General features: G+C 38.2%; 1 protein-coding gene across 3 annotated transcripts in view; it reads left to right on the top strand.

The window, feature by feature from the left end:
• Positions 1–8,060, top strand: part of efna3b (ephrin-A3b) — a 68,750-nt gene extending 60,690 nt beyond the window's left edge. For all 3 annotated transcript variants that reach the window (XM_016673424.1, XM_007556098.2, XM_016673425.1), the window contains exon 6: positions 5,931–8,060. In XM_016673424.1, the coding sequence (XP_016528910.1) occupies positions 5,931–6,049 (119 nt within the window). In that variant the 3' untranslated portion in view covers positions 6,050–8,060. The remainder of the gene's footprint in view (positions 1–5,930) is intronic.
• Positions 8,061–19,007: the final 10,947 nt, after the last annotated feature.

Here is a 19,007-nt window from a genome sequence, read left to right as displayed (position 1 = left end):
TATTAAAATAGATGCCGTTACACTTATAAAAGTTTTTTCTTATTTCAATAAGTAATATGTTGTAAGAAAATGTATTATCTCAGCAAAAATAAATGTATTTCTTGATTCATTTGGCAGCTATTTTAAAGGATTGGTATATTTGCAACACAAACTTTTTTTTTTTTTTATAATTGTGACAAGTCAACAATTTGACATTCACATTTTAATTTATTGTAATTTTTCTTAAATCCAAATGGAGTCAGATATATAAATACAGGATAAAATGTGTACTTCCACCCTTCTTATTTTGACGGCTTTCAAATAGTTAAAGAGAAACGAGAAAATAAACGATGTGACTCTGATCATCCAGCTGTTTATGGGGGAGGTTGAATTCATAGATAGTCTTTCTTCTTTATTATTTAATGTGTTTTAGGGAATGCATCAGTACTAATGCTAGTGGAAAAGTCCCAAATCATCATAATATCACCACCATGCTTAACAGTGTTCTTTAGCTTGAAAACATCAAAATTAGACCTTAAAACATAATAATGCAATTGTGGCCAACACTACTAAGTTATGCCAAATTTTCAATCATCCGACCCAAATTTAACCTGTGACAAATAATTGCAATAGTAAATACAATGATGGCAATATCAGATACAATTCAGCTGCATTTTCTTAACTCTTTCATTTTCTTTTCTTTTTCTTTCTTCTTCGCTTCTGACCTTTTGGTACAGAATAATGAAATTCCTCAAGTTTATCACATCGATGGTTGAAACCTGGACACGTGGATTTATGATATCCATTTCAACGATGAGTGCATGTAAAACTTAGAATGTGCACTTTAATTTCCTTCTAAGGTGTTTTTCCCTGAATTGCTGGAAACTGTTGTAAACTTGAACTGCTGACACAGTAGCTGAGTTCAGTTCAACGAGGCTTTTATATGGGTCAGTCTCACCTGAAGTTTTATGTCCCTCATTAAATAAATAGCTTCAGAGGCACAAGCCCAAGTTATAAAACCAGGTGGGCATTTCTAAGTGAACTGTAAACAGAAATGTAGTTGTTTTCCCGTTCTCCATCCCCGACTGATGTTTAGATTCATCACATCACAACTGGTACTCAGGCAGCCCTAAGCGAACTTCCCTGAATGTTGTTACTCCCCCCCCAGTCTCTTTCCCTCATTCACTGCTCAGGGTTTATTTCCTGGGCGCTCAATCAATGTCCACAGCTCAACCGAGTGTCCCCCCCCCCGAATATGGCCTGTAGTATTAGATTTCATTTAGATCTCATTTACAACACAGATTGCAGCTCCCTGTGCAGCCATGTGAGTACTGATGGCTTTCCGTGGGAGGAGGTTCATTTACACTTTGTGTTGGCGGAGGGTTACTGCAACCGACGATCGAGTCCGACCGTTAAAGGCGAAATCTGAGCTCTTTTCTTTAATTCCCATTTACTCTGGCAATTACAGTTTCTCTGAGTAATTTGCGTGTTTCGAGGTTGTTAAACATTTACCCGTTATTAATGGGTTTTTTTTTTTACAGCTGTACTTATCAAAAGTTTCTAACTCTAGAGATGCATCGATCAAAGGTATGTGGAGAATTTCTGATTTCTGTGTCATTTTTAACTGCTAAGTTTTGAACTACTGCAGTTCATAGGAACTATGACATATTACTTGCACTGGAGTGCCAAAAATATTTTTGGTGACCAGAAATTATTGCATTAGAAGCAGAGGAGACATCCCACTGTGCGTGATGGAGAGCAGCTGCTGCTGTAATACCACAGTAACATTAAATCATTCTGTCTTTAGCATCTTATTCTAGCATTTAACACTAATTGTGCTGCTAGCATCATTAATACAAACATCTCTCTTCCTTTGTTTCCTCAAGGCAATGCAGACTTTAGCTTTAAAGGGCAGTTGCACATCTCAACCTCATCAGAAAAATACAACCCCATTATTTTCTATTAAACCACTCAAACAGCAACATCTGAGCCACAGCGACATGGTGACCAGAAAGCTGTGCCTCATCTTTTTACCTTAACTGTGAAATGTCCTCGAGGCTGACAACCTTTCTAAATCCATCACGTTCCGTTACAGATGCTAAAAGCTCAAGAGAATAGAAACCTTCTGTTGCCTGCTACACATCTGTTTGCCTCTACCGATTCAACAAAACATCCAAAAGCAGGCTCTGAATCGATGGCATAGGTGGGTGGAGTACCCAAAAACTGTACTCGGGTGTAAAATAATACAAAATAACAAACGAAGGCAGAAAAAAAAAATCATTTCTAACTGCATTTTTCAATGATTTTTCAAACTAAATAAGTTCCTTTTTACTCCATACTCCAAAGTGAAGTAATGAAGTCATGACTTTCATGAGTGAAGTCATGAAAAACTGACTTCAGTTTTACGTGCCGTCACCTTATGCTCCAATTTCTTTGGTTATATCTCAATACCAAATATAAGACCTCTTTGGCATTTTTCTTAAACATTATTCTAGATTTGATAAGGTTTTCTGTTGCAAATGTTTCTCACACAGTAGATAATCAAGCGGAAGATAATGTTTTCCCTCGTTCTGTTTAAGACTGTTACTTATTTTATTTATTTTTATTTATTTATCAGGTTTAAATAGTTTATTGGAATAAATATAAACACATCTGAAATCTCTGTTCCGTTTAGCCTGTAATTCAAGTTTCAACAAGCTGCTCAGAATGTTTACCGCTTTCCCTTTGTGTTACAACTCGCTGAAAATCTGCTCTCTTTTTTGGACATTAATTATTCAGAACTCAATTTGCCGTTTCTTGGAATTGAGCTTAAAATCACGTGGAAATATAATATTCAAAGGGTTTAGTCTTTAAAGGTGTCGACAGGATGAGTTTAATTTAGCCTATTGGGCCTTTCTTTGAGACTCTTTGTAAACTCGAATCCATCTTTCTACCAAGTATCCTAAATAACACTCATGAGCAATGCACTGGACTGTTCACTCTTGCACATCCCTTTTTTTTAAAAATAAATGTATAAAGTATAGTTTTAATCTGTGTTTATTGAGTGCTGAGGCCTTCGCCGAGGGAAGAGAAAACATTTATTTGACATGTTATGAAAAAAAATATATATTTTTTTCATATTTTAAAGTCATAAAGCTGCAAATAAAAACCTCAGATTTTTACTGAAATCATTAAAAATGTCATAAATTAAAAAAAAAAACAAAAAAACAACTATGTAAGATGTTCTCCAAGATGGAAACAGTAAAGCTATGAGATGCACATGTGATTTAAAATTAATATAGAAATGTTTGAGTTTTTTTTTTTTTTTGTGATAATTGACTTCTCTGTGGCCATGTCATTCGTTTCTTTTCTTTTTTTTATCTACAATGGCCCTATAACTCTGCCATATATTTGTCATAAATTTTCTCTCATGTTAGGACCAAATTTATATTTAAAAATATATTGTGTTGTCTTTATATTGATCTGCAGGGTGTTGCTCTAAAAGTGTGGATATTATATTATCACATGAAAGACGCTCTGAAGTGCCTTTCGGCTGTGTTTGTATTTATATCTGTAACTCAATAACTGTGAACGATGCCGATTTACAGACTGCTCTTTATAAGGTCATTTTTAGCTCCTACTTGAGGGGAGGCATCTGTCCCGTGGCTGCATGGCAATTGATCAACTTGACACTCTGTACATCTTTGGTGAATAATTAATTAAACATACAACCGCAACACCAGAGCAAGCCCTTAAAATAAACACAGCAGAGAAACAACTTTTTCTTTATTTTATTTTTTTTTTATAAATGTTGATCTTAAAATAAACAACAACACTGGTGCACAAGGTTGATATTACTGGCATTTCACAGAGGAATTAAAATGTCATTTTGAATTTAACACCTGTGTTAACGTGACTTCACTCTTCGGGTCTCAACTGTGAATGCAAACAATAAAAAAATATATATATATGTATTTTCCAGAAACCATGATGGTTTTCTGGGGCTACTTTTCTCCTCTTGTTGTTTTCACTGAAGTAACAGTAGAATTTTGTTATGGAGGCTGCATTTCATACTGGTTTAGTTTTACCAAATTACCAGATTTCAGGCCTGATCAGTAGCTTCCAGCTGTAAAAGTGAAGCTGTGCACTGAATGTTTATTGTTCCTCTTTAGGTCCAAAGATTTAGCTTTGTTTCCATTCGGCTGAAGAAGATTACGGCACAGCCATGCACTGATTTGTTCTATGCATCTGCTCAGTCCTTGAATGGGTTCATTGTCAGCTAATGACATTGTAATGTAAAGCTATGTATCATTTGCAAAGCTATGGGAACTAATCTTGTTACTTGTTCTAATCTGAGATAGGGGGACCATGTAGGTATTGAATAAGTTGGGCCCCAAAATGGAACCTTAAAGGACTCTGCATATGATTTTTTTTTTTTACCAGCTCCGATGAAAAGTATTCACACAAAGAAGACCCAAGCAGCACACATTCAGGCTCAATGCTGCTTACATCAACAGCAGATATTTTTTTTCACCATGCCACAAGGTCATACAGTGATGCATAGACAGCTCACAACACCGTCTGCCAGTACTAATTTGTTGCCTGTGACAGACAATAGGGGCGTGTGTGTGTCAGCGTAATGAGGCATAGAGCCAGATTTTAGACCAGTTATGCAAGATTCTCTCCAGTCTGCTTGTGTATTTAAAGTCACATTCCTCAGTCAGTCAGCTGCAGAGAAACACAGCGAGGTAACAAGAGTGTCCCGACTCCCTCGGCCGCATGCTTGGACAAAGCATTTAACCCGAGGGCCACTGCCGCACAGACCTCATTAGACGGCCCCGCCGAGCACACCAGAGTAGGCCGGCTCTGAAACCAGGTGTCAGCCGGTCATTGCTGTGCTGTTTGACCCACAGGGCAGCTGGAAATATTCTGGAACTAAATACCAGTGGCGGGTGGAGAACACCAAGAGCGTCACCGCTTTATTTCCTTATCTTTGGACCGCAAACAGAACCACTAATCAGCCTCAGCTGACTTTTGTGCAGACGAAAAATTGGGCTTCTGTCTCGCCTCCGTGCCCATTAATCAAGTGACTATAGAGGGTGTGTTTGGCTGCACATGTCTCAGAGGTGCTGGCATGCAGCGAGATGTCTGCATCTGTTTTTTTTTTTTTCTTTCCTTTCTGTTCATTGATTACACATCAACGGTTGATGTCTAGTCACAAACAAAAGACTACAAACTATTTTTAGATTATCACCAGGTGTAGATGCCTGGAGCTGGAAGAGGTTCGCAGCACTTATTGTGTCTCTGTCTAAGATTATTATAGAAATGTGTCACTGTATTAAGACAATAAAGCTCTGACAACAGCTGCTATTACATATATGGTCTATCTATTAACATATTTCTATTTGCCAGTGAAGTTGTTTTTTTTGCCAAACGAATATATTTTTGTTTTCAGATCTGCAATTCTTGCTGCCATTTTGTACCCACATGTAACCAATTTACGTCCATCTGATAACAATAAACAAATCATTTTGCACCTATTTACTTATCATTTGCTGACACCAAAATGATAAGTAAATAGGTGCAAACCGAGTAATTAAATGGTTTATGTAATTGTTTTTTTCTTAAGCTCTTATGCTAAACCCTTCTGGCACAAGATCAACCGATTCCTGATCAAACACAATACAAAGAACCACATTTCCTTGCAGTAGACTATAAGTGGATAATATCAAAGTATTATAAACCAGCTGGGAAAGCTTGTATGAAATCTCACCAAAGAAGGTAAGTACTAATACAAGTTTTAACACAAAATGTCCCCTTGCAAATGGCTTCACAATCATGCAACCAAAACTGCAAAAGTGAGAAATGAAAAAACGATTCAAAATCTTTCCTTCAAATTCCTTCAAAATCTCACTGGCGGCGGCGGGGTAAGGTTGTTTCAAGATATTGTTTCTTCTTTTCCTATTTCACAGACGAATACAACCCATTTGTTCCCAAACTGGAGAAGAGTGTCAGCGGAAGCAGTCCGTCCAGGGATCGACTTCTCCTAACCGTGACGATGCTCTTCCTTGCCGCCCTCTTCATCTCCTAGCAGCAGGTGTTGCCGTCAGCGTCGCCATGCCTTTCGGGGAAGACGTCAGCGTGTGGGGGAGCTGGCTCGGAGGGAAAAGCGAGGGCATAAAGAAAGCAGGAGGGAAGAGCAGCAGGGTTTTTTTTTTTAAGCTATACGTTTTTCAATCGTCTACATGCAAAACGAGTAAGTTTGGACAGCTGTTTTCTTTTTTTATTTTTTATGGGAGCACCGAAAGACCTCCAGGGACTCGGTGACACAGACCGAACTGTTAAGTTGTGCTAAACACAGCCTGTTCTTGCAGGTGCAGGTGCCGTTGACTGTGTTTTTGTTTCTGTGTGCATCTGCTTGCCTGTGCGTCTGAGCAGGCCGCAGGGTGAGCTTGTTGAATCACGCTCACCCCTCAAAGCATTTATACAACCAGAGAGGAGGAGCTAAAACCTCCACTTAAAAGGAAGAACTCCAGCCACCCAATTATAAATGATTTGAAGATTTGTTTTTTTTTCATGGACCTGATTGGCTATAACACTTTCTTAGGGCTAGTTGCCATAGTTTCTTGCACCAAGATGAAAGGAGCAGACTTCAGCAGAACTGAACTGATATTGCCTTTCCTTTTCTCGTCCCTAATGCTGGGAGCTTGTCCTAATCTGCAGAGGAAAATATATAGAACCCGACAAATGATCTGCGCTGGGTCTGGTTAGGAAACTAGACAGAGTAGCTAATAGTTTATACACACATACCCAGAAAAGAACACCGCTGGGCTCAGATGCAAGTGTTTCATCAGCCATCTAAACTGTGTCATCCTGCATTTATGTCTGATCAATCTATCGAAGGGAAAATGAGAAAATACAGAGCGTTTAAAAGATAAATCTTTTACTATATTGTAATTTTTTTTTGTGGGGGAGAAAAGGAAAAAAAAAAAGAATTTAAATGTGCCATTTACAGAAACTGCAAGGGTTTGTTAATGTTTTTAATTTTCAGAGATAGATATTATTTCCGTCTTGTTCGCTAAAATACTCAGTTATATTCCTCTGACGTCTCTGGGGTTAGCAAAGCACATGATGGCGACGGAGCAGCCACTCAGCAATACTGCGCCTCCTCACAACAGACTGTTCAGACGAGAAGAGGAGGAGCGGGGAGGAAGGAGATTTCCTTCACACGGCCACAAGCGTCAAAAAAAAAAACAAGTTCCCCGCTGGTCCAAGATTCCACCATGTTCTCTGTAAACCTTTACATCAGACGTTCTGGTTGTGTTTGAGTGAGAAAATATGCTTGGCAGTTAAAAAGAAGTGTTTTAAATGGTACTAACAAATGAGAATCTGTCCACATGTGGGTTGTGTTAAAAGTATGGCAAGCAACAAAAAAACAAAACATGTTATAGAGGCAAGCTAAGTGCTACGGTGGGGGAGATACAGCAATTCATTGACATCGTTCGGTCTCATCAGAATATAGCATTTCAATAGTTACTAGCACCTTAATTCACTGCGGTCCCCCATCCCTGATGATCTCCCGTAGAGAGTGGCTCACTGTAGTTTCTGGTAAAACAGATGGAGGTGATGATTATACTGTTGATTAAAAGAACGATGATGATGATGATGATGATGATGATGATGATGGACTGCGAGCTTGACGGCTGGCCCACAAGGTCATTCATCGGCTCACCCACCGGCACATGAGGCATTCAGGTACTCGTGTAAATGTCACAACAGACATAGAATGAAATTTACAAAGTCTTGAAATATACAGAAGTGAAATGTGCTGTAAGAATCATTATTAACTTGAAGTTCTGTTTTTTTTTCCCGTTTGTTTTTTTTTTGTGATTTGTGTTTTCTTTTCCATTCTTCTGTAGCTGATCAATGAGGTACAGTTGTGACCAGATATTAACACTGTGTAAAAAATACGTGTGTCCATTTTTTTCCCTCCCCGTCTCACATTGAACCAGACAAAAACGTTCCTATTTTGGGTCACTTAGGACGAGCAAAGTTCCTTTTATCTACTAAGAACACATTTGGAAGAATTATCTTGACTTGGGTCAAACATTTTGGCCATTCTTCTACTTAAATTTCTGACAATAATTTTCTGGTAAACAGATCCTGACAGATCAGCTTAGAAGTTAGAACCGAGTTTGGCCACTTCTTATATGCAATTGTTTTAACAGGTAACACCTTTAGTTACCTGGGAATTGTACCCAAGGTTTAACCAGACTTGTGGAAGTCCACAGCCATCTTCCTGTTATCTTGATTCATCAGATATTTTTCATGATTTTACTCAAGGAAGTTTGTAATTTAAGGTGTTGCCTAAATTTCATCAGCACTTAACTTTGGCTGTTCTAAATGACCTAAAAGAAATCAACTTAGACTGATTTATTGTGAGACAGAGGAAAAATGGTGGTCTTTTTTATTTTTTATTTTTTTTATTTTTTACAGTGTATGTAAATATCTATCTTCAAATGTTTATTTTGGTTATGTTTAGTGGATGATCTGGGGTAAAAAATTTGCAAACTAAAATAGAAAGAGCCATATGTAAATGTGGGCTGTGGAATATCTCCTTTAACTTATTAATTTTTATTTATTTTTTTNTTTTGATAAGGGGTCATATTATGTCTATTCCTCACAAGTCAACCATAATCAATGAAAGTAAGCTATTACACAACATACATGTGGGGTATGAATGCAAGATTTGACTCTTTATCTCTATAATTACTTTAAACACTTAAGCACCTGGGAAAATGAACTCATACACAATAGTTTAAGTACATGGGGTATAAAATAGTTTGTAGAAAATGACATGGGTACAAAACAGGGGCACCAGAATGAAAAGGAGCTGATTGGAAGATAGTGATGAGTTTAGCCATCATAAGAAACTTTGTGAAATATTTTTGTTTGCAGTTGCTCTTTATAAACTAAGGAAAGAGAACCAAGACAAACTGCTTGGGCATAATCTTTAAAACAAACTTGGTCTCTCGTATTACCTTCGATGAAGACAATGATTTTAGAAAAGGTATGATTTAAGTATAGCCTACATCCCACAAAGCTTGTTGATGGTTTTAAGTCTGGTCAAATGAGTTATGATAGACCTCCAAATTTCTTTTAAAGATGTATAAAAACCCCAAAATAGATATTTAATTGCGGTGGCATAATCTCTGCTTGAAAAAATCCAACCTTTAACTTTTTTCTTTGCTTTACAAAGTTAGAAATAGACGCTTTTTTTTTCTTTTTTTTTTTACTTGAGCCGTTTCTATAAAATAAATCTGGTTTAAGCATTTGAATTTGTATATCTTTTAAAAGTAGACAGTGTCTCAGGATTTTGAATGAGTAATGTATGACTTTCTGTGTCCCTTGTTTATAAATACAGAGGTCCGTCTCTCTTATCCGCTCTTTGTGAAGACAGGAAAACATGTTACAAGTATGGAAGATGTGTGTCGATTCTCGTAAATCAGGAAATGGCAAAAAGAAACTACTCAGCCATTTACAGTCACAGCAATGACTAAAAATCAGAAAATTGGAACTCTGTTCATATAATTCTTTAATCTATCCTCTTTTCTGACGTAATTGTGTGCTTGTAGTTAAAGAGTCCATTATTGTTGTGAAAGTTTTAAAATCTCTAAAGTCTGGAATGTCTTGCCGATGTGTGCAAACAACACGTCAGGAGAATCTATAAGTTAATAAACAGACAAGAGATTGTGCCTACAAACGAATAACAAACTTGATCACAGTTATGTGACGCAGCCCATGTGTACATATGGCTCCCAGTGGAAGAGTGAGGTATTAAAATGTTGCGGTCGGAGGGTTGAGGAGCGCCCTGCGAGAGCAAATCACTCTTCTAGAAGTTGCACTTAAGAACTCAAGACACGAGAGCAAGAGAGCGAAAGAGTGAGAGGCAGAACTGATTCCTGCTCATCACCGTAAATGTGCGTGCGTGCGTGCGAGTTTGCGTGCGTATAAGTGAACAGGTAAGAGACTGTGTGAGTCAACCGTCTGTGTTTTTTTGTTCCTTCGCTGTCAGTGTGAGAATGTGCGACCAACCGTCTGGCAAAAACAAAAGCATTTAATAGCGTTGGAAACAACATTTACAATCATGTTTACCTTTGACTGGAATGACTTTAAATGAACTTGAAAAATAAAATGTAAACTGAACAAACCATAACAGAGGTTATAACGGTGATCAAGATAACAAAAATAATAATAAGCTTACAAATGTTACTTTTAAACAAACCGTGTTTGTGTCTTTATTCGTCTCACTTTTTAATCCCTCGTCTCCTTCCAACACAGCGTCAGTATTTTCCCAGAATCTTATACCAGGTGTAAGGTTGAAGGTGTTCCAAGAAATTCAATTCAGTTTTCTGTCGATAATATGGTTTCCTTGTACGTATGTGTGGTTTTTCCATGTCAAAGTTGATGCATCAAGGCTGTCCCACAGCAGTAATACCTTTACCCGCTCTAAATAGGGAAGAGAATCATTTTAATCGCCAGATCAACATGCGAATAGCAATGGGAAACACCATCAGTTAGCATCTGGAGTGTCTGAACTGGATAATGAAGAGATAAAGCTGCTCCTGATACAATGTTATGGTAGGAAGGATTGTAATCTTATGCAACAGGTTTTGTCAAACAGGTGTGAAGTATCTGAGCCCACAGGAAGACATGAGTACAGCACATACAGGACCCCGATAGAAGATAATGTTCTGTGTTGAGAAAGTGCAGATTAAAAAAAAAAAACTACATTTGGAGATAAATCGATGCTCCTGTCAGAAGATTATAAACACACTCCACTGATCCAAATGTCATAATTATTTGAGACTTTTACAGATTTATTATTATTTTGGTTTACAAACATAGATAAATGGCTAAATATATGCATGTAGTTCCACCAACATTTAGTTTAATCTCTCTATGCAATAATTTGCACATGACTGCATATTTTATTACTTTGCAGAGTGAGTGTTTCATTTAGATGGTTTTCTATCGTGGAGCCAGGTTTTAAAAGTTCACAGTTGTTCAATATGTTTGAGTTCAGGGCTTTGGGAAGGCCTTTCCAGAAGCTTAATGTTAGCAAGCTTATTTCAATCTGAAACCAGTTTAGATGCGTTTGGTTTGAGATATTTATCTTGCTGGAACACCCATAGCTGTGGGTTTTATTGTTAAGTTTATGATCCCGAAGGTCATTTTCATTCATTATTATTCGCCATTTGCTCATTATTGATCAGTGCAATACGCCAATGTTCCTGTCAGTGCAACAGTCCATAATGATGCCATCACCACTGTCCTTGACAGTTGATACAATGTACTTAAATTTAAAGCCTCACCTTGACCACTCCAAAACATACTTTTTGGAGTTACGTCTAAATAACTCAATCTTCTCAAATCAACTTAAAAGCTTCCTTCAGAAGGCGTTTGGCCAAGCTAGTGTTGGCAGCTGCACATTTCAGCTGAGGTAAAGGTGTCAGGCACGTCTTTATCACTCAATTCTCTCTCAGCTCTTGACGTGTCGATGTTCCTGCAGTTTGTTCCTGCAGTCTCTCAGGATTTTATTCAAACTGGTGACATATCTGCATGACTTGGACCCTAGATCTACGCTGAGCTCCACTGACATTGCTTTTTCAACGAATGTTTGACAATGATTGCTGTCAAAACAAGTAGTTTATGTGATTCTACCAGCTGCTCTCAGTCATGATTCTGAAATCAGAAATGATTTAAGGATGAACTTCTTGTGAATGTGAAGCTCTGAGACGTTAGTGGAGAAAGAGCTCCACTGAAGCAGCAGGGTATTGCGGAGAAGGTGGGGGTGGACTGTCCATGATGGAGAGTCGTTTGAGTCAAAGTTCAGGTTTGTTTTCAATTTTCATTTTTAATGAGGTGAAACGGTCTGCTCCCACATCTGGCACCGATGCTGCTTTCCCAGCACACTGCACCTGTGCTTCCTCAGATGTTCATTCGCTTCTCATCCAAGTTGCCGTTTACTTGCTGCTTGAAATTTCTCAAAACCATTACATCAGATTGCGATGAAACCACAGGTGTATCTTGCTTCTTATTTTTAAGCGAGAATTATAAACAAGCAACTCAAAACTTTCCAATAAAAATTTCTGAAATTTACAAATGGTAATCCGTCACCAATGTAGCCAGCCTTCTTTCAACAGGGTTCACCCTTCCATTCGTGAAGTCTGACAGTCTCTTGATGAACTTTTTGTGCACTTTCTGATACAGAGTGTTGACCTTCTTAGACAACACCCTCCCTAATTACACAGATGTACATAACCTGCTAAATCTATTAAACATTCATCCAGCTTGGACTTAGAAAATATACCCAAAAGTGATATGATTAAAATATTCACTTGCTTAATAATTATGCACGCAGTGTACACGATTGAGTCACGCATTGTGCTTTTTTTTTTTTTTTTTTTTTTTTTTTTTTTTNGTCAGGCATCCTTTTAATTCCCAGTGTAATACTGAGGAATGACCACATGGTGCCACTATTCAGTCATAGCTTCAGCTATTAAGAGCTGTTCCTTTCTGAGTGCTTACCCTCATTTGGAAAACAAAAAGGCATCAGACCAACAATGGCAGTTGTGTAACTGGAGCTGTTAGATTAAACAGAGATTTATTAAGCTCTGATGATATAACAGTTTGGTTTTGCACATGATGATAAGAGCAAAGCGTTTGGTTTTGTTTCAGCTCCTTCAGAAGTGGAAGTGTTTGTGTGCAGACTGTTCACTTCCACCCTCACAGAGTGAGCGGAAAAAAACAGTGCAATGAATACACATCCAAGGTCTGCAAATGACTGTGTAAACTCAAGGTCTTTCAGTCACGGACTTGAAAGCAGCCTTTCTTGCTGCATTCATTTATCACAATGAGTCAGGCGGAGAAGCAACAGCATTTACGTCTTCTGAGCATCTTTGTACAGAGGGACCAATGTTATGCATGGACAAACTTGTGAATGTGAAGCCGTCGACTGTAGGATTGTCCTGTAGGGGTTGAAAATACATTCACAGGATGTTTTGGAATCTCAAGCATAGCAGTTATTGTCAAAAAACTGGAAGTTTTGTACATTTATGCTTTGCAAAAACAACAAAGTCACTTTAGTTGTGCTAAAAAAATATATGTGGTGCAAGTAAGAATGTATGAAATGTAATGAACATTTGCTAAATGAGAGAAAAGGCACTAAAAGGAGTCTGAAAGTGAACCGTAATGATGTTTAAAAAAAAGGCTAGGTAAAAGGGATAGTACTGGTAAGGGACATCACAAAATATAAACTTAAACACTAATGTGACAGCAGAGAAAAGAAAATGTGGAAACATTTGAAAGCTGGTCCGTGGGAAACTGAAAACAAAACCAATCAGGAAAAACTGATATTCATAGAAATGAAACCAAAATGAATATAGCATAATTGCTGATAAAGTTTTGTAACAATCATTCAACACTTTGTGTTGGACTACTATATACAGAACCTAAATAAAACTGGGGATGACTACATATAAGTAGTTTTGGAAGATATTGTCTGATGTTAAATATTATGTCAAAAATAAGCTTATTGTTCCTGTTCAGAAAACTGTGCAATAAATGTATTAGTGAATTCAAGGTGAAGCCACATGTTAATGCACATTATACAGGCTGGGTTCATTGATCACAATGATGAGCTGAGGTTGAAACTCAGCTTATCACACCTGAGTGATTCCCTGGTAGCATGTAGGGAATATAATTGGGTTTGGTAATTGTTGTGGGGAGGTGCTACGGCAACATTGTAATTGTAATGCAAGCCAATAGCAATATACCTCTCTTTTTATTGCATCTAAATACTAAAAGATGTTCAGTTTTAGTTTTAAAGCACAGAAAGTACCTTGTGTGCTGCCTGTTTAATGCTATACAGATGGTCTAAAACAAAAATAAACTTCATTCCGGGAACTTGGATTACATTTTATATGCTTGGCAGAAATTATGAATTTTCAACTGTAGGGGACTTCTTCCCTCTCAGGTTATAGCTCTGTTCCATTTCTAATCAGTTTTCAACACCGTGGAAACGGAAAGTATATCGGTCTTCTCCAAATGATTAACATCTAGACTCCAAAAACCACGTGAAGTCATGGTCTGAAACAGGTCATCACACAACCTGCAAGATCCAGTTTGTAATCATATAATTTTCTCTTCTGCATCTTGAGACCTCATACACGCTGACACACCCCGCTCCCCGTGTTCCCACAAACCCGCCTGTCAGGTGTCAAGCTGTGTGATTTGTGCTACCACGAGGCCAGGAGAGAGCTCCTACTCAGCCTTATGCTCCCTCTGCCTAAAAAACCTGCTGCCTGACTCAAGTGAGAACTTGCTTCACCGTATGGCGACCGCGTGTGGTGTCTGTTCGACATAAGGGCCACCAGGTCAATACACATCACTACTGGCTATGCAACATGCATAGACCCAAATAATAAACCCACATTTGTGTGTGGATCTCTGAGCATACGTTTGTGCGTGTGCAGGGTGACGCAGTATCTCTGAAAAACCTTTCCAGAAGGTGAGTGCTACTGAGTCACTAATGTCATGTTGCGTCCCCTATAACCAAAAACCGTCAGCCTACTTCATCACCAGCGTGATGTAATTATCAGTCATGTGTTGCAGATGGAAGCACCAAGGTGAAATTTGTTCTGCCTTCTCAAGAAATAAGTACAGTAAACCAGACACTCCTGCTCAGGCTCCACCAGTATTATTTACCTATATATGCATTTTGTTTACCCGTTTAATCCTGGCAGAGGTTTGGACATTGGAAACCATCTCCAGTGGTCAATGGGCAGGAAGTGTAGTACGTATTAGGCAGGTCACCAGTCCTTCAAAGTGCAGCGTAGAGACACACAAGTCATGCAGCCATGCAGACATTTATGACTAACAACAATGAAATGAAGCCAGTGTTTCCAAAGTGAACAGACACATGCAGATGGTTTGTACACAGCATGATAAAATTGCAGAGTGGATAAAAGAATAACCACTGATAACCACTGGTTTGGTTACAAATTATTTAAAGAAACTAAAATCAATAACCTGATCTGCCATTTGGAACCTTCCTAATTCAAAGTGTTTATTTTGCCATTTATGGCCGCTTTAATTTGTATTATTCAGATAGGTGTAGCTTATTACAAAAAAACCTTTCTGGTTAAAACCAACGTTATGGTCAAGGCTCATCTTTGTAAAGGAATATTCCTTAGTGCCGCTGAGCATTTAACAACTTGGTTGTACATCTTCAACCTCTCTGGAAGTTCAGGCTGGCAGAAATAGCCAGAGGTGTACTTTGATGGGCCATCGTTTCAGTGATACTTCTCAAACACTTGCACTTGCTGCCTCTGGGTGGAAATAAAAGTTTATTCAAAGTTCAAATCAATGGCTCCTACCAGCTTCAGGGGAAGTTACAGTGGACAGAGAAGCCTCCTTGTGACTCTTGAGGTTGACAGCATGTAGGCGAAACTCTCAAGGAAAGAGACTAAGAAAGCTGGAAAGTTTCAGAAGTTGGTGTAATTTTAATTAAACTAGAAAATGATAGGAGAGAAGTGGATGATGAAAAAATACTTTGGCAAGGAAAACATTTAGACAGGTCTCGAACAGCAATCAAAAAGGAATAAGTGGTTTTTTTTTGTTTTTTGTTTTTTTTCTTAAAACTTTCACTCCAAGACTGTAAACTTTAAGAATACACACACACACACAAACTGTTTGGGTTGAAATTCTTTGTACAGATAAAAACTTCAGGTTAGTAAGTTTTACAGCAACATTAACTCCATGATCGGTTTTATAAGGTACACCTTGTCTTTGAAACCCCTAATCCTTCATGGCAAGAGTCCAATAAGGTGCTGGAAACATTTCTCTGCTGTTTTAGGAGAATCTCAGATGTGACTGTGGAAGCCATTGGTGTACAGTGAACTCACTGTCATGATCAAAAAATGAGTTTGAGAGGATTTTTGCTTGAAGACACGATGTTCGATCCTGCTTGACGTAGCCACTGGAAGACAGATACATTGGGGTTATTATGGGATGTATATGCTTAGTAACAACACTCAGGTATACTGATTCGGTGCTGATACTGAAAGGTCCAAAGTGTAATGAAACATTCTCGTCCTCATTGCACCACAAACCTAAACTTTTATACAGGATTTTTTTTCATGCTGTACATTCTTGTTTCTGACACTAAAACCTGAATGTTACAGGTTAAATCAGAAACATTAAACCGGGTAGTGTCTTCATAAAGTTACTGTCTAATTGTGACGAGCCTGTGGAAGTTGTACTTTGTGAGTTCAGAGATTACATTTAGCATATTTAAACCTTAGGCGTGAGGAGTAGTTATTTACTGCTGCATTTCTTTGATCTAAAACCAATCTGTCTGTTCTCCTCTGAAGTCTAAAATCAACAAAACTCACTCATTATACGTTTTCTTTTCGTGGACTACTGTCTGTGAACCTGGGAAATAACTGTAGTCCCATCTGCCACTGAAAACCATTGTATGCTGAAAGTGTGTGAAATCAGTTTTATTTTTAATTTAATTTCTTCACTCTCACATATTTTTTGACCGTTGCAAACAGATGATTTTCTTACTGTTCGAGTGTCCCTCAGGACCCGATAATGTGCTCTATCTAGCTGTTCATGTTTTTTCATTTCAGTGTTTTTTTTTTTTTTTTGTTGTCTTTTAGCTTGGCTATACCAAGTGAAAACATACCCAAATACTGTTCTGTGAAGTAAAGGAACAAAGTAAATGTCAGGTTAAGTAGAAGAATAAAAGCACTTTAGTTATTTTGTATGGACTGGGCATATTTAGTTAATTGTGCACGAAGCATTATAGCTACAGAGATAATTTGATCTCTTCTCTTTATTTAGCAATTTTCTTTATTTGGGCATTTTCCTAACCCAAATCTGCATCCCTAGCTCCCTACTTTAACATCCTCCATCTTTTCTCTCATCCTCCCTCTGAACAGCTGCCAGGCTTCAGTCAGTCGCCCCCTTTTGTTAGTCACTGCCTGGCCTTTCCCTCATCCGCTCATCATCACATACCCTCTGTGCTCTCTCTCTCCATCTCTCTCTCTGTCTCTCTGTTTCTCTCTCTCCAACTTTAGCCCTAATCTACTGTTTTTCAGACAGCATCTGTACAGACCCAACAGATAAAGACAATAACAATTACACTGACTGGCGACTTCACAGCACACATGAAAACAGAAACGCCAAGGTGAAAGACATATCATGTTCACGTTTCTGTGTAGATGTTCTTCATTTGTTCCTGTGTGCCTGAAATGCTTCCGCCATTACTTAAGGCCTGACTAGAACTTGCCTGTGTGGAAAATGTCTTTAAATGGATAGGACTTTGGGACCAAGTTTCAGATTGACTTAATTAATTTAGACCTAATGGGTTAATCTGATCTTCAGTGTTGTAATTGGACCGCTAACAAGCCATGTTCTCCCCTTGCATCCTCTTATCGCCAGATTATCTGCGCTTTGATAAGATTTCCGGTGTGCCAATCTAGTCTCTCTTTTCGTTTGTTGGTCCCAACAACAATAACATATTCTACTGGTTCAGATAATGAATAGGCGTCAACAAAGTACTAAACCAAAACCTCACATTGTTTACAGATTTTAAATTCATAAAGCTGATGACTAGCGCAATTGGTAAATGACAGGAAAAAAAAATGTATAGTGTGAAGGAAAATGTTCAGCTTACTACTAAAATTTAGCCATTAGAGACCTTAGAGAGTATTTGACTCTGTGTTTTAAATCGTTATGTTAAAGACAGATTTAAAATCAAACTTATCTGAACAAAGCTAAACTTATTTCTCTTTTAAATAATCTGAAATGCTTAAATAAATTATGAGCTCCAGGCCTCTACTATTGCCTTCAAACCAGCTCACATGGCTCCCAGCTTCAGCTTCTGGCCTTGCTTTGTGGTCTCATGTTGAGGGAGCCTCCAGGATCTGCCCTCCGCATGCCGTCAGGACCCGCAGTCCGACTCTGAAGGACAACTGGGAGAGAAACTCTGTTGTCATAAGGGCACTCTAACCCCTCCACCGTGTTAAAGTGGGGATACTGTGGAGGGGAATTCACGTGGCTGAAATTAACCCAAGTCCTGCTGCCCCTGGGCCAGCTGAAATCAGCGGTATAAATTGAGATGAAGCGCTGCGCAATTATGGAACGGTTTAAAGAATAGCCTCTGCTCTCCTGCATTAAATTAACTCGCTGGAGTAACTAAATATCCTTCCTGGCCTGGGAATGCCTTGGGATTCCCCCTGAATGAGCCTCTACTGGGGAGAGGCGTGTTTGGTTTTCCATCTGGATCTGATGGATGGATGGATGGATGGATAGATGGATGGATGAATGGATGGATGGATGCTAACATACACATAAAATGTATAACTTGGAGATCTTGGAATGACTTTGAAAAAAATATTTCTTTTAATTTTGGCTTTGGCAATTTGTTAGTAAAATCTTTTGATTCTTCTGATTAAGTTCAGTTAAACACTGTTTGCACTGTGCAATCCCCTGGACATGGTCTGTGTGCAAATTTGACCACATACACAGTATATATCCAGTGCTAAAGCTGCTAATTTAGTTGACAATAAAAATACAGTTTATTTCTTTTTCAAAAGGCAAACCGTTGCATGCACTTAGGGGGAAACTACTCCCACTTAATCCTTGTAAATTGCAGGTGAAAATGGTTTAGAATTTTCAACGACCAAATAAAAAGACCGTCTGCTGAAAACTGGTGCAACAAGTGAAGATGGACGTGAAAAAAATAAGTGAACCAACTGTGTTTGTGAGTTTATACATATTGAAGAATGTATATGTATAGATGACGACTAGGCTCAAAGTAAGTAATACGACAATAAAACTGTTTTCCATTAAGAAGTTAGAGCATTTTATCAGCTTTTAACAGTCACTGCTTTTTTATGTCTGAGTCACTTCCTCAGCTAAGCCCCATTTTGATAAAAAAAACCTACTTCAAGTAGATCTAAAGAAATTATTAGACA

Source organism: Poecilia formosa, unplaced genomic scaffold (assembly GCF_000485575.1).
Source record: "Poecilia formosa unplaced genomic scaffold, Poecilia_formosa-5.1.2 Scaffold77, whole genome shotgun sequence".
Taxonomy (NCBI): domain Eukaryota; kingdom Metazoa; phylum Chordata; class Actinopteri; order Cyprinodontiformes; family Poeciliidae; genus Poecilia; species Poecilia formosa.
This window is presented reverse-complemented; position numbering and strand designations above follow the sequence as displayed.